At 42.9% G+C, this 19059-nt stretch overlaps 1 protein-coding gene across 1 annotated transcript in view; it reads right to left on the bottom strand.

Annotated features, from left to right (window-relative positions):
- Nucleotides 1–19059, bottom strand: part of DOCK2 (dedicator of cytokinesis 2) — a 413845-nt gene that overhangs the window by 252481 nt on the left and 142305 nt on the right. The window contains exon 26 of the mRNA XM_053907087.1: nucleotides 6969–7117. Coding sequence (XP_053763062.1) covers nucleotides 6969–7117 — 149 coding nt within the window. The remainder of the gene's footprint in view (nucleotides 1–6968; nucleotides 7118–19059) is intronic.

Here is a 19059-nt window from a genome sequence, read left to right as displayed (position 1 = left end):
TATAAATTTTTAATAATGGCAATTATTTAACAAATAACTCATAAAATTCCTAAAAATTTAACACTTGGTTCCCTTGAGTGGTGTGAGCCAGCTCCAGCACACCACCTCATACAGTAGTTATCATGAACGAAATTCGGGAACACCCCAAAGAAGCCCCTGAAAAGGGAAGATGACACTTTTCTCCAGACCCTCCAGGAACCCATATGAAGTCCAGATGCCCTGCAGGGAGTGGCTTGGCTCCAGCAGCAGCATCTGTGGCCTTTTGGCAAGCCTCCTGTGGAGGCTGTGAGGGCTTCAAAGCATCTGGCTGCCACCAGGCCTGGTTCAAGATCTACTTTTGGTGCTAATAGGGTGCAGAGTCCTTCCCAGGCTCAGTACCTATTTCCCATTCTCCCAGGAGACCACTTGGCCCTTTACTCTTCTTAAAAGAATTATAGGCTTAGAACAATGGGAGGAGCATAGGAGGGAAGGGGAACAGAGAGGCAAGAAGAAAAGTCACATGCACTGAGTATGGATTATATGCCAGGTACAGTGCTGGGGTGGTTTCACAGACGTTCTTGTTCACTGTAATCCTGGCACATGGGGAAATAGCATCCCAATTTTACAGAGAGAGTATATGACTTCTCAAGATTCCCAAGCTAATAAGATGGAGATCAGAATGTATCCCCAGCTCTGCTTATCACTATAGCCTCAGCATATAGAACACTGCACAGGATAACAGCTCTAGAAGTATTTGTGGGATGGATACATGAATGTAGCCTGACCCCAAAGTCTATGCTCTTACCTCCACAGGGAAATGAAGCTGGAGAAAGTGTTCTTAAATAGTAAAGTGTACATGTGAAAAGGCAAAAGGCAATGTGATGTGTGAGGGTTTGCTGACTTGAGAGTGAGATGAAGGGATTCCTGCCAGGCTCTGCCTTTTGCTAACTCTCTGACCTCATTAGGAGTGCTACCTACTCTCTCTCTGAGGCTTGGCTTCCTCACCAGTAAAAGGGGGATAATAAAACCTACCTTTCCCATGTGGTTGCCAGAAACAAATAATTATAATACATGAGAGAGCACTTTGCAGGCTAAAGTGTGCTGGGAAAGAAAGTGTATAATATGTCACCATCCATGACATCATAATGTTATTCTACTAGCCTAGAAAGGGCATATTTAACACCAAGGAAGCAGAGGAAGAGCAAGGGGTAAAAAGAAAATGGCCTTGGACATAGCAGAAGGTAGAGGATTCTCATCTATTTCAGCTTTAATTTGGAGGCTTAATTAGCTGCTCTCTGTTTGGGATGCACCACAGACAAGAGAATTTTTGCAAGCCTTGTCTCCCTGCCTTTTGTTTGAAATATGAGGGAGCATATAGGTTAGAAGAAAACCCTGCTGCTTCTGCATGGCAGTATTGATTCCTAGGAATTAAATGGTAATTCAAAGAGGCAGCAGTGGCCTCCCTTCAACCCTGCATCAAGCAGACTGCCTGGGATTATCAGAGAGCCCAGAACTAGGGTGGCCCTGGGGGGTGCACTTCAGAAAAAGACACCCAAGTACAGACTTGCAGAGTCTGCTTCTTTTCCACATGGCAGGTCAGAGGCAGGGCTGGACCAAGAACACCCTCTAGCCTAGACTGCTCCCTGCGTCCACCATAGTCCCTTCTCCACCCATCGGAACCCTAACAGAGCTGCTGATACTATTTCCCTTTTGTGTCAATATCTGATTCCCTTCACAGGAGAGGCATGAGTGTGAGTATTCATGTGTGTGTGTATACATGTGTTTAAAAATACGTGTACCCCACATCACATGTACATATTCAATATATTAGACAAAGCAGTCAGAGCAGGTGGGGGAAGTAGGGGAATGGGGAAAAAAAGATAGAGATAAAAGGTAAGAAACCCCCCCTCCCACACACACACACAAACAAAAACACAAACAAGGGAGGACCTTGCACATACCAATGATGGTAGCATGTTATAAACTGAGGGTAGGTAATTCAAGCCCTGCACCTGACATCCAAGGAATGCAAAATGAAAAAAGAGAATACCTTCCTAGCTCTCAGAGCAGAAGACCTGAGGGGGGGAATCAAATTCCACCACTGATTTGGGCAAATAATATTAATATTCATTCATGTATTTATTCCTACAGCAGATAGCTTCGTGAGCCAGGCATTTTGAGGGGAGGGCTGCTGTAAAATTTGTCTCTGTCCTCACAACATTCCTGATCCTACAGACACAGAAGTCTGCAGAGGATGACAACACAGAAGCCACGACAAAGTGGGCACAAGCTGCTCCTAGACCACAAGAGAGGGGTCAGGGAAGAGGTTAGTGAAAGAGTTTTAGCGGAGCAAGAGGATGGAGAACAAAGGTGGAATTGGCAAGAGGTGAGGCTGAAAGTGTGAAGCTTTGCTCCCTGAGCTTCTGAGCTCGAAGCCTGGCAGGGGACACACACAGGAAAGTGTAACACCAAGCAATTAGTGCTATAATGTCAGTCTGAATATGCGGTTAGGAAGACATAGAGAAGGAAGCCCCGAATTCTGTTTAGGGGTTTGGGGAGGGGGAGGGGGGGTGATGAAGACATGGAACTGAGAAGACTTCAGAAAGGAAATATTATCTGAGCTGAACCTAAAAGGTAATTAGGACTTTACTTGCATAGAAAGAATGGGAGTTGAGGACATTCCAGGCAAGAGAAAATGAATGAGCAAAAGCCCTCCCTACCAGTGTCTAAGCTGATAAATACAAATACCAGAAATCCCACTGACTATGACTGATAGAGTGCCTTGGTTAACCCCCTGCCCCCCACCAAGATTTAGTCAATGGGCTCAAAGAGTTTTTAAAAATAAATAAAAAGCTGATTCTGCGCATTCTCTACCTCCGTGAGGCGAGGCAGGTATAACCAATACCATCTCCTGTTCAAAATTAAGAGTCATCTTTACATACTTTATGATTGCTAAGCAGGGTACAAAATGATGACTCTTCTTTCTGTTAGAGGAGTGAAACATAAAAACGAAAAGCCTGTTTTAAGAGAGGGAAAAACACTCCCTCTGGGTTTGGCGCAAAATTAAATCTTATGAGTTACTCAGCAGCCAGAAAGGCATAGAGCAAAGCCAGTGTGAAACAGCCTTTCAAAGTAACTGGAGTTGACGTCTAACCTTGCTCAGTAAGGGGGAAAGAGGAGTTACACAGGCAGAAGTCAGGCCTTTATCCTTCACCTGAGCCTGTCCCTTTCCTATGCCAAGTGCAACTCAAACAAGCTAGAGGAGGGAATTTAACACTATCATTAAAAAAAAAAAAAAAAAATCCATACCCAGGCTAAGGCAGACATCATCCCCTGAGTCATATGCCACCCAGGGTTACACTGAATAAGGTAATAACAGGAAAGCAGAGCTTCCTTATGCCAGGCCTGCTGTGCTGGGCTGTAATTACCCAAACGATGACAATCAATTGAAGACAAGCATCCTCTCCCATCCCCCAAAAACACAATGCCCCCCAAAAGGAAGCTTGGCATCCTGCACTATAATTTCTAGATTTCCACGCATGGTTCTACCCCTGAGCAATGGTTCCCGCAGGTAGATATAGTCTATACTTGGGAAGGGAGACAGGCCAACAAAGCAACAGTAAAAGGGGATGGCTATGCTACTGTCAGCAGAGAAGAACCAAACAACCAGAAGAAAAATCCAACACATTTACCCCAGGAGGCTTTTTTATTTTTCCTCCAAATTTCCAATTTTGAGAAGTCAGTGCCTGTAGAAACCAAAGAGCACACCCGACAGTCTGGATTGTCAAAGTCAGATCTTTGCGCCGGCCATTCCCCACTACCGCATGAAAATGAATTTATGAGTACAAATGAATGTGCTTGAAGATTTTGCCATTTTACGGTTTATTAAATGCCATATTGGAAGATGCTAGGTTTTATAGACTGGAAAGGGCTCTTTAATTGAGAAGGTAAAGGAATGAGGATGAGCCCAACCATTCTTCCATTTCCAGTGAATATTGAAAATAAAGAAAAAAAATAGGTCACATTAGAGTGATGGTTCTTAAAGTATAGTCCTTGGACCAGTAGTATCCACATCACCTGGGAACTCAGAAAAATAAATGATCAGGTCCCATCCTCCAAATGTAAGGATCAGAAACCTGTTTTAACAGCTCCTCCAGGTCAGAAAGTTAAAAACTTTCTGCAACTAGAGCTGTGGTCCTCTGCCCTGGCTGCCTCTTATCACCACCTGGTAAACTTGCCCTTGTGATGCCCCCGCCAATCCCAAGCCAATTAAGTCAGAATGGCTGGGACCAGAGCCTTGATGTAGCTGCTTTAAAAAACTCCTCTGATGATATACATGTGCAGCCAGAGTGGAGAGCTGCTACATACCAGAATAAGAGAGATTTAGATTAGATACTTGGGGACTTCTGATTGTCAGTTGAGTTCAAAGGGATAATGGCAACTAAATGAGTCTCCTTGGTGGAAGGAAAACCTTTTGAGAAGAAGAGAGGTTTCCATGTTCATGAGCTGAAGAGGTTTGCTGCAAAGCTCACCTAGAGCATCAGAATCTCATACCAAACCCAATGGTAACAACTGTATTTAATAAGTCATCCAGCAAAGAGAGTTGCTCACCCAGGGAAAGGGGTGGGCTGGGCCCCATAGGCAGAAGTCATTATAAAAGCAATGCACTCAGAGGCAGTAGAGTGACACCACACCTCCCACATACCTCAAGTCCAAATGCCGCAATCCTCCAAGGGGAGCTCAGAGCCTCCCACTCACTTCTCATCTTTGAAGCCCCCAGTACCCAGAGTGTGTGAGATAGCAGCCTCTTCTCACTAGTGTCTGATGTTACCCAGTGTGCAAAATGATGACAACCCATCAGAACAGAACTCTAGGAGGCCACTCCCACTGGATGGGCAGAGCCTAAGCACCTCTGCTTCACAAATGAAACATGAACTGGGGCCATCCTTCTACCCAAATCAGGGAAATGGTCAACCCATTATAAGTGTATTCCTTACATGGGGGTCCACTGGCATATCTCAACAAGCCAGGCTGTTTTCCCCCATGAAAAGGGATGTGAGGATTACTAAACTGTAGGAAATATTATAAATTCTTTTCAACAGGAAGAAGCAATATCTTTAGGATGTTCTAGAGAAATGATGAGTCAACTCTCATGTTCCCACACTACAAGTGAGAGTAAGACCAAATTCTCCTTTAATTTTTTTTTAAAGATCAAATGGCAAAGACTGGAACCAGTTCAACAGCTGGTTGGTGAATGTACTTATAAAAACACCACCATCATCATGACAGCATCACAGAGTGAATCCTGATTATCCAAGCATTTGGGTATCATTCTCCCTCTCCCCAAGCAAAAGGGTGAGGATAGGAAGAAAATGAGAGAGAAAAGACCATGCTCTTGTATCTTCAATGCCCATGATAATTCAGACTTTGGAGTCTGACTGACCTGGGTTTTAATGACCCTGCCATTTATTTGCTGTCTGGCCTTGAAAGTTAAGTCCATGAATTTCAGGTTTTTCATCTGTCAAATGAGAATAATAATCCTTAGCACCTATCAAGGGTGGGCAGAAAGAAAACAGAAATAGCATTTAGCACAGTGCCTAGAAAATAGCAAGTTAAGTAGCAGCTGTGACCATTAATTATTTATCCTTGAACACCCAACTTCAGTTCCTTTGTGAAGAATTCCTTGACAAAAATGCTTACACATAGACTCTCACACACACACACACACACACACACACACACACACACACACACAAACACACTCAAAGTTTTTATAACTCCAGTACTGTGTAAATCCAGATTTAGTTATTATATTACTTTGCAATTGTTTATTTACATATTCTTATATATATTCATAGATTTTCTTAAGGAAAGAGACCAGGCTTGTATGTCCTCAATGACTGGCACACAGCTGGTGCATCATATATATTTACAAATGAACAAATGAATCAAGCTACTGTATTTATCTGGTAATGAGATAAGAAGCTTAATTAGGATGGCAAACATGGAAAGGACAACAGACATAGAGAAGTTGATAATAATGGTTGACTATGGGATATAAGCAGCAAAGGAATAATGTTCTGCTGTGTTTTCTAATTATAGTCAATCATAGATACACTTCATCTAGAAATGACTTCTCTCAGAATTTTCTAGGGAGGAGAAGGGGTGGGAGGGAATGCTCACCCCAATACTTAGAAAATACTCAGTTATTTAAGTCTACCCAGTCTTCTGAAACCAGCCCATCTAGGAAAATAGACCTCTTGGACATTACATAAAGACAAGGTGAGGCTGCCAAATGAACATGAGTTAAATCAAGAGCCTTCCCTTTCTTCCAAATCTTAACAATTCTAGTTTGTCTCCCCATCTTTACTGTTACCACCAATCCCTCTTCTGCAGACTCTGCCCTTTGGAGGCCCTCTACTTACTCCCCTGAAACTTTCCTTTTGGTGCCATCCCTGACTAATCTCTGAAGGATGTCTACCAAATACACCTTGGCTTCACTGCCATACCCACCCCCCAATCACCATCCTACTCCTCACCCTGAGCACTCTGTTCATCCAGAAAGAGCCTTAACCATTTCACCATTGCAGGAGATAACTAAGGAAACAAAACCAATGTAAATCAGCTAAGAAAACTGATGAGGGTTTTCTTGACTGTGCAGGCCTAGGAAACTCCCCTCCTGCCTCTGCAGACAACAGTTTTAGTAAATGGACAAGTCACCCAAAAAGTCTGCAATTAATCCATACCTACATCCCAAGAAAGCCCGTCCAACAAGAAATATGGTGACATAATGCTACATGTTTAACTCCAGTCCCCAAGCCATCTTTCACAGCCATGGGGGTTAGTCACTGGAAAAGTAGGCCCGCTGAGCAAGCCATTGACTTTTATCTTTAGACTTCAACTGCTATTCATCAGCATCAATATTTCAGAGCTTAATCAGCTCAGCGTTAGTCTGAGTCCAGGACGTCTACATCATCATGAGGACTCACCGCATCCTGACAGCTGAGGACCTCCAAAATGCTGTTGAGTAATTCGACACAGTACTTCTTCTCCTGGACCTGGTGTTGCATCTCATCCCTCTGCTCCAGCAGCTCCTTCAGTTCTTTGGTGATGACAGGAAGCAGAATGTCCCGGCATTCTGGAATGAAGGACATTCAGAAGCATTTGAGCATCCTCCTTCTTTAGTTTTCTTTTTTTCTTTCTTTCTTTCTTTCTTTCTTTCTTTCTTTCTTTCTTTCTTTCTTTCTTTCTTTCTTTTCTTTTTGATAATTTTTCATTAAATAAACAATTCATGAATATATTTTCCTTGTAAAAAATTTAAGTGTTAAAGATTAGGTTCAGGTTTCCTTAGAACATCATTCACAATTCCAGTCCCTCCCCCAACACCCGCTCCCCAGAGGAACCCAGTTCTTTTATTCCATACATATGTGTATAAAAGAACTGTATGTGTATATATGCAGCTACAGAGCCAACATAAATAAGAGGCAGACATAAGTAAACAAGACAAAACCCAGTGCCTTCACCTCCTGGGAGTGGCAAGCTGTTAGGAGTATTCACACAACAGAGCTGTGAAGTAATGAAGGTCAGGTTTTACCTTAAATGTTCATTCTGTTGGTGTTCTAGTTGATAACTCAGACCCCATTACAAAGATATGAATCCAAGGGAAAATGCCAGTTGGGAGATTTTAGATATTAATGAATATCTCCTTGGGAAGTCACCAGACTTTAAATTCTACTTCAAATTGAAGTAAAATAGTAAACTCTCATTGGAAGTTCTGATAGTGACCGCCCCATCCCTACAAGTATTTAAGTAGTAGGTAGCTGTCTATGGACAGGGGTGATGAGAAGGTATTCAAAGAATCAGATGAAGGGGTGAACTAAATGGTTGTTAAGTCCCCATCCAGAAGTCTATGATTCCCACAAAATACACATTCAGAGGAAGCGGCAGGCAGAAGGATATATTTGGTAGGGGGAAAGACACTGGACATGTTTGCAATGTTTACAAACCACTGCTGATGTTGTGGGAGCTGCAGACCAGTCCCCAGCAGAAGCAGTGGTTTATCAATCTGAAAGTCACCTACTTTACAGATTATCAAAAACAGCATCCCCATGAGACAAAGCCTCCCGGTGCTGAGAGTCAGCAAAATTTTAGCTGAGGAGGCCATTAATAACATGGTCTGTTTTTCAGAAAGTACTTTGTCTTCTCATTAACCATGATTTCTCAGAAACGTCTGGCTCCTCTGTTTTGAGATGAAATAATTTTTCTCGTTTGTAATTGGAGCTGTGAAATTATATTAGTCTGTAAAGCTTCAGGAAGCAGCATTTCTAAATTGTCAAGCAAACAAATCCAAGTATTTTTAAAAGACAAATGTTGCAGAGCCTGAAATCAATCTTTACAGGCAGAGCCAATGAGTATCAGAGACTTGCATACCCACCCTGGGTACCTGATACCTAATAAAGACTGGGAGATCTCCCATCTGGAAACAAGTCCAAATTGTAATTGGACCAGCACTTAGGAACCTGCAGAGCTATTCAACTCTGTATTTTCACAGGAAGGTGCTTTCTTTTATTGAAGTGATGACAGAGAGGACAAAGCAGTGTTTCTGGGCTCTGGTTTCTTCCTTCTTGGAGAAAGTTTTGTCCTATGGAAGGGGCTACTACCTGAATCTATAACTCTCTTGAAGTGTGATATTCTTTTGCAATAATTTCATGACTCAGGGATACTTTAAATAAGAAGGTCCTTTTCCTCGCCTCCTACTCTGCAATATTAGTGCCATGGAAAGAATGAAATGGAGATTCTTAGCCCACTTTGGAAAACTATCTTGAGATGCATCAGGCCAAAACTACATCTGTGACCACAGCCCCAGCCCCAGCTCTAGAGGGAAGCATGACTAAGAACCACATGTGAACTCCCCATCTTCCTTACAGGTCCACTCCTTCTCTGCTCTGTCTCAGAGTGGAGACACCTTAGTCACACAGTCAACCAAACAAACTTGCTTCCTCTCTATGAACCCAACATCAATCCATCATGAAATCATGTCTATCCACCCGCAAGCCAGCCTTCTCTACCCTCTATTCCAATCCCAAACCCATCTTCCTATTTCCAATCTCAGTAGCAGGAACTTCCCCCAAACTCAAGCCTGACCATAGGTCTCCCTGCTTAAAGTTCTTCATTGGTTTCCAATTGTCCTCAGGGTGAGTTTTGTGAACTCTTTGCCATAGCTGAAGGCCCTTTGTTACCTAACCCTTCCTTATCCACCCACTGTCCACCTTGCACATTGTTCCTGATGTGGTCTCTCCCTCTCCTGCTTCTCAGTTTTTGCACATTATTTTCTTTGCCCAGAATGCTTTTATCCCACCCATCTTTACCTGACTTTTTCTTGCCTTCTAGGTCTTAACTTAGATGCCAAATCCCAAGGACAACATTCCTGACACTCAAATATGACTTGGCTGACTGTCTTCTGGGATCCTGTAGTACTCAGACTTCTGTCTTAACTGTTTGCCATACTATCTGGTCATTGTCTGTGTAATGGGATGAGCAGTGAGATCCTCCTTCCAGTGAGAAGATAAAAACAAATGGTGTGATTATCCTACATTCTAAATTCAAGTCTCCAGTTGCTAGGGTACACCACAAGGTTTTCTGAGAGGTGCCAGTTCAGCACCAGCCCCACACCAATCTGCATGCACCTCATCCCAGAACTGAGAGAGGATCAGCAGAGGCCTTTGCATGTAAGACAATGTCCATAAAGAGAAGCCCCAAAGTGGGCATGGACTGAGGAAGAACTTTCACAAAATTTATGAAGACGGGACTGGCACCATACCTTCCCACTAGGGATTTGTTGGCTGATCTTTGAGCCCAGATGCATCCCCATTCTGCCAATGGAATGGGGAGATGTGGGAACACTCAGGAGTCCCGCTCTGACCAGAGGGAGAGGGTTAAACACAAGCAAGGTGTCTTTTCAGGGACTCAGTCACATCCTCAGCATGGTTGCCCCGTGTCCAAGCCTGCCTATGGCAGCCTTCACTCAGAGTTCCACTCCACACACAGCCAGCCCCTTACTTTGTCACCAACACAGGTTAATCGACTCTTCAACCCTGTTCAATATTTTACAGGCTTTAAGGTGAAACTCATTCTGCTTTAACCAAGTTCCTATTGACCGAAAGGTGAATTCAGCTCAGCTCAACCCTCTTGGGGAAGGGTGAGGACCGTGCGGTTGTCATGCCTTGCCCTGTCCTCCCCACAGCCCTTTTGGCAAACAGAGTAGATGCCTAATTGAAAGCCAAAATTCTCCCTGGGCGAGGCTGAGTGGTACGCACTTGGCTTGGTGCTTCTGTTTGTCCGAGGAGCGTTCACAGATGTCAGAGGCCACGTGGTCAGGTCAGTTGGACATAAAGGGGGACCTCCACACACAGCTCCAGTCTGACAGATAGCAATTTGTTCTCATAACCTTCCTCCTCCAGCCAGTGTGTCACAAAGAAAAGTAATTCCACCCACCGGGAAATCAATAGCTACCCACAAACTTCATACTCCCGATCAGGTTACAAGCCTTTTACAACTCTACTAGCATTTTCCCCCAACGCATTCTTCAGCAGCAACTCATGATTCACTTTCCTTACCTCCCTGAAAGCACACCTAATTACAATATCCAGAATCATCACTCACTCCCCCTCCAGCCTGCATCTGCCATGATGTACATCTTTACTTTATGAACCCTGAGGGCCAAAATATGTCTCCCAGCTAAACAAACAGCCTATTTAGAGATTTCAGAATCCAGCACCTGTAAAAAGTCTCTTTAGGTATCTTAGAGGGGTGAATGCTAAAGAATAAATGTACTTCCAGAACTTTATTGTAGATACTCACTGGAAGTTCATTCCAAGCTATTGCTTCTACCACATATCTCTTATATTTAACATAAAACATGACATTGCACCAAACCTATAAGAAAATGCCCTGTAATAAGTTGACATTTGTCATTCAGAAACAGTGATGGGAGGAAGGGTAGATTGATATATAACAGCTGGAATTTTTAAGAGGATGTATGTTTGTGCCCCAAAATGTCACACTGATTATAAATATACTTTGTAAGCTCTGATAGTCTATATGTAATCTATTTATGTCTTTGAGTATATATGGGCGGGGGGGGGGGGCAGGGGGGAGAGGAAGAGAGAAAGAGTGGGGAAAGAGAGATATAATAAATACATACTGCTAACAGGCATGGTTCTAGTGGATATTATATTCTAATGGAGTATCAAAAACAATTCAAGAGGATAATAATTGCCTTAGGTTGGATTTTCCAGGAGCAAACTCAAGAGATGAGGTATGGGTGAAGGTGACTTACTTATTAGGAGGAGTTCCAGAAAACGCTGAAAGGGGAGTGGAAAAGTGGGACCATGAAGGAAAGGAGGCCAGTCAGGCTGCAAAAGCAGTTAAGTGTCACAGAAAGGGAGCTCTGGACACAGAGAGGGCCATGGGGGGCATAGGGGCAAAGCAGCTAGGGTATTTCAAACCTGGGGACAGACAGCCACAGGCACTATGAATGCCCTCAGTGCATGGGCAAATAGGCCCCTACAGCCTAAGGGCAGCACAAGGAGGCTGGTCCTGGCTGTTGGGAGAGAAAGTCCTTCCAGAGCTATTTTATGCAAAAATAAATATTCATGGATTACAGGAGACACAGTGCCCTGGAGTGGATGTTGCAATGACAAATACAGATATCTGATAGTAAGACAATTAACTAGGTAACAGGAGAAAGAAAGTCTGGGTGTGTGGAGAGGACCGTTCCACGTGAGGCAGTCAGGCCTCTCTGAGATGGAGATTCCTGAGCTGAGACCTGAGGGTGAGAAGGGAAAAACCTGCAAAGATCTCAGGAAAGAGCATTCCAAGCAGAGGAAAGGGCATGTGAAGGCCCTGGGGTAGAAATCTGCTTAACACATTGAAGGAATCACATGGACAAAGTGTGGCCAGATTATAGAATATGGGGAGCATAATACGAGAGGACAAACTTGGAGATTCTGGCTAGGGCCAGGTCTCGTCAGGCCTGATGGCCCATGGTAAAGAGTTTGACTCTTGGGTGGAGATAAACATGTTTTGTTTCATTTTGTTTTGTTTTGTTTTGTTTTGTATTTTTAATGAAGCTTGGGGGTGGGCCTAGAGAGGAAGGCAGAACACTGAAGAGGCTTTTTGAGGGGGGGAAGAAGAGGTCTAATGTGCACTGAGCCCTCACTATCTACCAGCCATTCTCTCTGTGAAGAGTATATCATTATACCTATTTTGTAGATGAGGAAACAAGTTCAGAGAGGTTCAGTAACTTGCCTAATATCACACAGCTGGGATTTAAACCTAGGAAATGTGCTTCCAGAGCCCATGTTCACATCTGCTAAGCTATCCTGCCTCCTTACAGTAACAGTGATGGGGAGAAAAGATGAAAGCTTGACCAGTTTGTGGCAGGAGGGTCAGACAAAAGCAGAGAGACTTGGGGCAGAGTCGACATGTCTTCCTGATGGATTAGACATGCTATATCGATGTGCATTTTGAATGCATTTTGAACAACTGCGTGAGAGAATAATAGATTCATTTTAGGGTTTATCAAGTTAGGACCCAATCATGGAGACCATTTCATCGCCTCAACTAGCAAGTAATGAAAGATTCCCATCAACGTTTCTCAGATGGTGTGAAGTGGTGCAGCAGTGGCCTATCAACACGCCTTCTGAAAGCTGTTAGGGCATAATTGGTGTGTTCTGACAGGTGCCTGCACTTTCACTTACCCCTCTGCACTTTCTGAGATCATTTTCACTGTCACTGCTGACCGGCTTCCTCCCAGCCAGCTCACTCATTAAACCATAATCCAGCTCCATAGAAAGTGCTTTTAGGAAAATAAAGGTGCAGATATGGCCAGTTGAGTCATGACCCAAAATTTGATTTGTCCCTAATGCTTAGAACAATTACATTCGCAATGCCATTCCAGATGAGTGTAGCTCAGCCTGTTAGAAGACTGTCTCACCCACCTCCTAACCCTGGCTAATGGAAGGAGAAGCAAATGAAAAAGCCTAGGGTGGAAACAAGTGGCCTCTATACAGGATAATCGGAGCTGTTTGTAAAGGAAGATTCCCATCAAAGTAATAGGCTCCATTTCAAATTCATGCAGGAGGAGAAAAGAGTCAAGTTAGCTTTTTGACTGCAAAGAGCTATGTCTTACATCCCTCGCGCCCATTTGATTCCAATTCGGTGACATCTGGAATTCAAATTAATTTATAAGCACTTAGGACACATATTATAACAGTCAGTACCACCCACACCCCTCCAGGGCTTATCATCCCTGACCCACTGCCTTTCTTCTGTACAATGCCACACAGATCCCTTAATCCCTTCACCCCCAGCCCCTGGCCCTCTGGAGACTCACGCAATTCCCTGGCTCCATGAATTTCAATCTGTTCTTGACCAGGAACTCTTTCTGAGCTAATGTGTGGTCATACACTCAGAGTTTTCTCAGCAATGCGAGTCATTATAACAGCTATGTTTTAGGAAAGGGTAGAAACCATTTGTCTAGAAATCTGTTGAGAATGAAAGGGAATGGGAGAAGGGAATATCAAATATGAGATATGCAACCTATGTTGAACTCCTCCTCCTGTGAACTCCAGACACCACATTGAGAATTCATTTGGTCCTTCTCAAAACCTCTTCTGGTATATTGTGTTATCCCCATTTTACAGACGAGACAATAGGAGCTCCAAGAAGCTTACCCAGGGTCACTTGGCTAGGGTGACCATAACCAAGGCAAGATTCCAACACAGGCCTGTCTGACCCCAATGCCGGTGCCACTCCAACTTCACATGTGGATGAGTACAGACAATTATTCCCAATTCCTAGATCCTGCCAGCATGAGGCAGCCACCCTTTGAATTTGTTAGCTCCCTCAAGCTGGCCTGAAATAGAAAATCCAAAACCCTGGCTGCCTGGTTTGTTTAATGGTTGGTTGTTTTGTTTTGTTTTGTTTTAATAAGGGTTATGGTCCCAGGTGAACAAAACAAACAAATTCTGATCCTAGAATCCTAAACAATAATGAGCATTCGTCAACTCGGTGATTTAACCTTCAGTCCAGTCATTCACTTTCATTTTGTTAATTCAGCCAACCATTTATTGAGCAACAATTGGTTGAGCTTACCCATCTCACTGCAGTTGGTTAGCAAACAGCAGTCATGACCTTCAAAGTATTCACTACCTGTTCCTAGAAGACAGTGAGAGCCTGGAGCGAGATGTCTAATCTCAATCAAGTCCTGTCTCCTACAGTTCCTGGAACAATGCTTGTCACACGGTAGGATCCTAATAAGTGTTAGATGAATGAACAAGTGTTTGCCGATTTCAGAGAGGGGGACTGTCTGCCTACATTGAGTCCAACGCTCACAATCAGAATGCTATTTAGTGTTGGATTAGTGCAGTATTTATTACTCTGTGCTGTCCTTGAAGAAACCAAGTGGCAGTAGCTGGTGGCTGGAGGAGGGGTGTTTAAGAAGCAGAACTGTATGTGTGTTTCTTCCCCTTTCCCTCCTCCCCTTGAGCGGCTCTTCTAGTAAGACCCTCCCATTCTTGGCTTTACCCTATCATAGGGGCAAGGGTGGGGAAGTGGACAGAACTCTGGATTTAGGGTCCAGAGACCTAGGTCTGAGTCCCAGCTTACTACTGGTAGGCGGTGTGACTTCAGACAGGTCATTTTACCTCCCTTCCTCTAAAAATGGGGATTAAAATGCCTAATTCATAAGAGGCTCCAAATAAAACATCATACACATTCAGTTGTAGTTATTAAGTATAATGAGGTATGGGGATCTAATGCTATGCCTAAGAAGTTTTGAATTCCAAAGCAAAGCACGTTGGAACTTTAGTTTCCTTCAGCTGTAGCTGACATCTACACTTGACAAAACGCCTGGACCAGGCATGCCAGAACAAAATGGATTCAAAGCTATTACCTGCATCATTCAAACAAAGTGTGCTTCTGTCTGAAACACCAAACTTGGAGAACTGCGTTCCAAGAGGTAGATATAAATTGAAATGATTGGAATATATGCCTCAGATTTTTATGTTCCCTTTTGTATGTGGATAGACTAAAGGAGAGCTTGGGCATGCTTTTTCTGAACATCCTTTTACATTTCTGCTTGCACCTTAGAATAATAATGCCACTTACCCGCAATCCTCAAGCCGCCCGTGAGCGATCCTATATCGCTGCCATCATAAAACTTACAAATACCAAGAAGAACAAAAACCAACAGCGATGCTTTGGATCAATATTGAGCAGCCAGCATTCCATTTCTGGGAAGAGCGCACATTAAAAGCCTCTTGTTTACATTTTAAGGCTAACAGAGGGGCCCTTCATTTCAGAGAATTAAATGAGAAAATTCTCCTGGATTCAAGCATTAGCAAAATGGAATGGTTGTGTAATTGTCTCCAATCATCTCTGTTCCTCTTACCTTCCCCATAACAGCTCCAGGGGAGAGGAGGGTGGGGTCCCTCTCATTTACAGCCCTACACGTTAAAATTCCAGTGTTGCTCATTACAAAGGGAAAACAGAGAAATGTAATATATTTGAAACAAGCCGACTAATTGCAAACAAACTTCAAAGAAGAAGGGAAAATCACTGCCTTTTACCCACCCTAAATAAAAGTGGGAATGGGGAGAATTTCTCCTCTGGCCTGTTCTTCTTTCCTAAAAGCACTCAGCTAAAAAGGTGGAGAACAGAGACAGCCCTAAGGGGGCAGGGGTTCTGCCTGCTTCCTTTCTCCATTCCTGCAACAGAGCCAATGTGAGCCCTCCTCTGGAAGGCCCAAAACAAAAGAGTGACTTAAGAAATGAATCACCTACTTAGGCCGGATATTTTAATAAGAGGATCAAAGAGATCCTGTTTGGACTCTGAGGCCAGCGAAGAGGAAACTGAGCTAAGCGTGAGACAGGAGAAAGTAAACAGAATAAATATCAGTCACCAACATGTAATAAGCTTTCTGTACTAAGGGAGGACAATATATGGTCCTTACCCTTGGGGCAGTCCAAGCATAATAAAGAAAAGAACCTGTCAATTGATAGGAACAGTATAGAAATCACATACAATGAAACGCACTGTTTCCAATTACCTTCAGTCCCTGCTGATGAACCTTGAACTGTACTTCTATGAAACTGACACTAGTATTTTATTTGGGGCACGACATGTTGATATACTTATTATTAGTTATATGTACTCCTTCCCATGATACCTTACTCCAAAAAGAAGAAAAAAAACAAAAAGAAGAGGACATACCAATGTAAAAGTTAACAAACATAAGGGCTCCAAGTGCCCATAAAATGGGGCTCCTCGCTTGTCTGATAAACTATCAGGGCAATAAAGAAAATCAACCAAGTTCTAGTTTGTTGGCCATTAAGGTAGAAGAGAACTAATTCTGTAAGAGAAACACAGTTTTGTCTGGAACTAAATTCTTACAGAAATTTTTCATACTGAGTTAATGTTAATGTTCTTCATTAAAGTTTAGTGGTGTTTAGTTGCTTTTGACATCAAACAGTGGAATTTTAACTCTGAAAAGAACCTGAGAAAAGCTAATGGTTTCAATTCCTTGGATTGTGTCGAGTGCCCATGCAAAACATCAAAACAACAAATGGAGGAGGGCTCAGGATTGCACACTTGTCCTCACATGGCAGCTTCATTTATTTTTCATGTGAACAAGTATTTATTGAATGCCTAGCAAATATTAAGCATCATAAATGACATAGAGGTATATAGAACCAGGATGTAAGTGGTAAAGATAGAGAGAAGTGACCAAATTCAAGGTATATATAAGAAAGATTCAAAGGCCTTAGTGATTGATTGAAAGTGAAAAATGAGGGGTGCCTGAGGGGCCCAGTTGGTTAAGTGTCCAACTCTGGTTCAGGTCATGATCTTATGGTGTGTGAGTTTGAGCCCTGCATTGGGCTCTCTGCTAGCAGCACAGAGCCCATTTCAGATCCTCTGCCCCCTTCTCTCTGTCCCTTCCCCCCTCACTCTTTCTCTCTCAAAAATACATAAACATTTGTTAAAAAGTGAAAAATGAGGCACAGGAAGATTTGAGGGCTAGTTCGAAATGACTGGCAAAATAATGGAAGAAGAAAAGCTTTTCGTGAACAGAACGAATACAGTTTTGGACATGTTGAGTTGGAGTGCCTGTAAGACATTGAGATGGAGATGTCAAGGGGACAGCTGGATAAATATGTCAGAAAATGATCTTCTACAAATGGGTAAGCATTACTTCAGCTATATGGAAGATACATAGAACACTGCTGCCTCCCACAAAGAATTTATAACGGGCGATTATAGTGTATTTAAAAGACAGCAAATTACTAAAGCTTATTTGGTGATGGTCATGACAACCATGATGAAAGGAAAGGAAAGAGAAGGAAAAGGAGGGGAAAGATACAGAAGACGAGGAAGAGGAGCAGGAGAAAGTGAAGGTGGAAATGGAAAAGAACAACACCTGGGGTCTGAAGTAGGACAGCTGGGGACACATGTTGGGACAAGGGAGCTCAAAAGAGCTTGGAAACATGAGGGATTTTCATTAGAAAATTTTGTATCATCACAAGGACAGGTTTAGACAAAGCCCAAAGATGGTTAAGCAGCCCAAACTGCCCATTTGCTCAAGCAGCCCAAATGTATTGATCTAACCAATACATTTGTCAACACCATCTCTTTACTAAGTGGGAGCAAGTAGGAGCTGGAGGGCAGGGTTTTCTGGCAACAACAGTTAATCACTATTTCTGGAGCACATCCAGTGTACCTGATTGTTAAAGCTGGGATGGAACATAGCTAAAATCTGTCCCTTTCCCTCAAGGACTCTCCTGCTAGAGCATCACGCACAGCCTACTAGCCCAAGAAAAGGCACAGTGATAAATTGGACTATGAGGAGGAGGGATGGAAAGAAATGTCAGCCATGAAGGAGGCTCCATTCTCATTCTTCTGATGCACTAAGTGCCAGGCCACACAATGAGTGCTACAGAGTGAACGGTAGAGGATATTGAGAGCAGGAGTCTCTCTCTATCCTTGTTTCCTTCTCTGTAAAGTGGGGAAAATGAGAGCACCTCTCTTCATAAGGTCATAAGAATAAAATAATATGTATAAAGCACTTAGAGTGGCACACCTGGACCATGGTAAGCACTATAAAATTATAAGCCTTTGTTTATTTAATTATTTTAAAAATATTGTTTATTTTTTAAATTTCCATATGTAACTTTCTAGGTAGTAAAATTATGTTGTATCTTGTATGGATGGTGATTGCATGGGTAGATGCATATGTAAAAAATTCACTGAGCTGTACATCTATGATCTGTGTATTTCACTATATGTAAATTACACTAACATTTAAATATATATAGTTAGTTATCAGGTAGGTAATTTTAGTTTCCCTTCACAGATGTACACTGTGGGGCTTGACGAAGTCAAGCAAATTGCCTGAGATATTGTGCCAGATCTCAGCCTGGGTTCCTATTTCAGTTGAGCCTTGCTCCCTGACAGGGCTCAAGACAGCAGTTACCCAAAGATGCTGTGCTACACTCTACTTCGAGAGTCTCCTGCATGAAGAGACAGCAGCTATTCCCTCCTCTCTGCCATTCTTTCTCCCACCTTCCACCCTCTTCTCATCTCAGCTCAATTCCATTGTCTCATTAACTATTAAAACAAAAATCCTTGCCAAGTAACAACCCACAGGGAAACACCCAGAGGAGGACTGGCAGTGATTAAGGACTGAAGGGAACACACCCAGAGCTCTGCAAATCCCTCAGGGGCCTAAGGTGCCCTGCTACGCACTGAAGTGTACCCCCTCTAAGTATGCATGCAGTTCTTGCCAGGACAAAGAGCATGAGCCAGAGAAGAGTGAGTGCTCCTAATTTAAGAGGTGCTGTAGAAATTAATTTTGTATGCCTCCTCCATTAGCAGTGTGTCTGAATTAACTTTAATATGCAAGTTATCATGTTAATCTTTGATACTAAAAAAGAATGTATCATTATTAACCTTCCTATCCCTGGATTTAGCAGTGCAGTCTTTTTATTAGCCGTACGTAATAGAAGTAGCATGATTTCCTGG

The sequence above is a fragment of the Panthera pardus genome, unplaced genomic scaffold, assembly GCF_024362965.1.
Source record: "Panthera pardus isolate Hobbes unplaced genomic scaffold, ASM2436296v1 HiC_scaffold_2, whole genome shotgun sequence".
NCBI lineage: Eukaryota > Metazoa > Chordata > Mammalia > Carnivora > Felidae > Panthera > Panthera pardus.
Note: the sequence above shows the minus strand (reverse complement) of the source record. Positions and strands in the feature narration are given on the sequence as shown.